At 65.8% G+C, this 389-nt stretch overlaps 1 protein-coding gene across 1 annotated transcript in view; it reads right to left on the reverse strand.

The window, feature by feature from the left end:
• The window catches only part of ABCA2 (ATP binding cassette subfamily A member 2), a 35,155-nt gene that overhangs the window by 3,944 nt on the left and 30,822 nt on the right, over window positions 1-389 (reverse strand). The window contains exons 18-19 of the mRNA XM_015572339.1: window positions 211-334; window positions 8-75 (exon numbers count right to left, since the gene is read on the reverse strand). Of these exons, the coding sequence (XP_015427825.1) occupies window positions 8-75; window positions 211-334 (192 nt within the window). The remainder of the gene's footprint in view (window positions 1-7; window positions 76-210; window positions 335-389) is intronic.

Genomic DNA, 389 nt, shown 5'->3' on the forward strand with positions numbered 1-389 from the left:
CCTCCACCGCCATGGCCACCAGCCCCCGGGTGACGATGTCCCACTCGAACGGGGACTTCATCTTGTCAAACTGGCCTGTGGGGCTGCAGCTCAGGGCTGGGCCCTGGGGCCTGGCAACGCCCCTTGACACCCCCCCACCACCCAACGTCCCCCACCTCGGGGCTGAGCACAGCCTACGCCCCCATCCCACAGGCCCTGTGCCCCCCGCACCGATCTTGGCGTAGTACTCGTTGAGGTACTCGTTGTACGCCATCTCCATGAGCCCGTGGCCCAGGTTGTAGTTGGGGAAGATGAGGAAGCAGCTCTTCAGGTAACTGTTGACGGCCTTCAGGTCCTGGAGGGTCACGGGGTCACAGGGTCACAGGCAGGGCCGCAGCCCTCAGCCTGCC

This window comes from Myotis davidii, unplaced genomic scaffold (assembly GCF_000327345.1).
Source record: "Myotis davidii unplaced genomic scaffold, ASM32734v1 scaffold609, whole genome shotgun sequence".
Classification (NCBI taxonomy): domain Eukaryota; kingdom Metazoa; phylum Chordata; class Mammalia; order Chiroptera; family Vespertilionidae; genus Myotis; species Myotis davidii.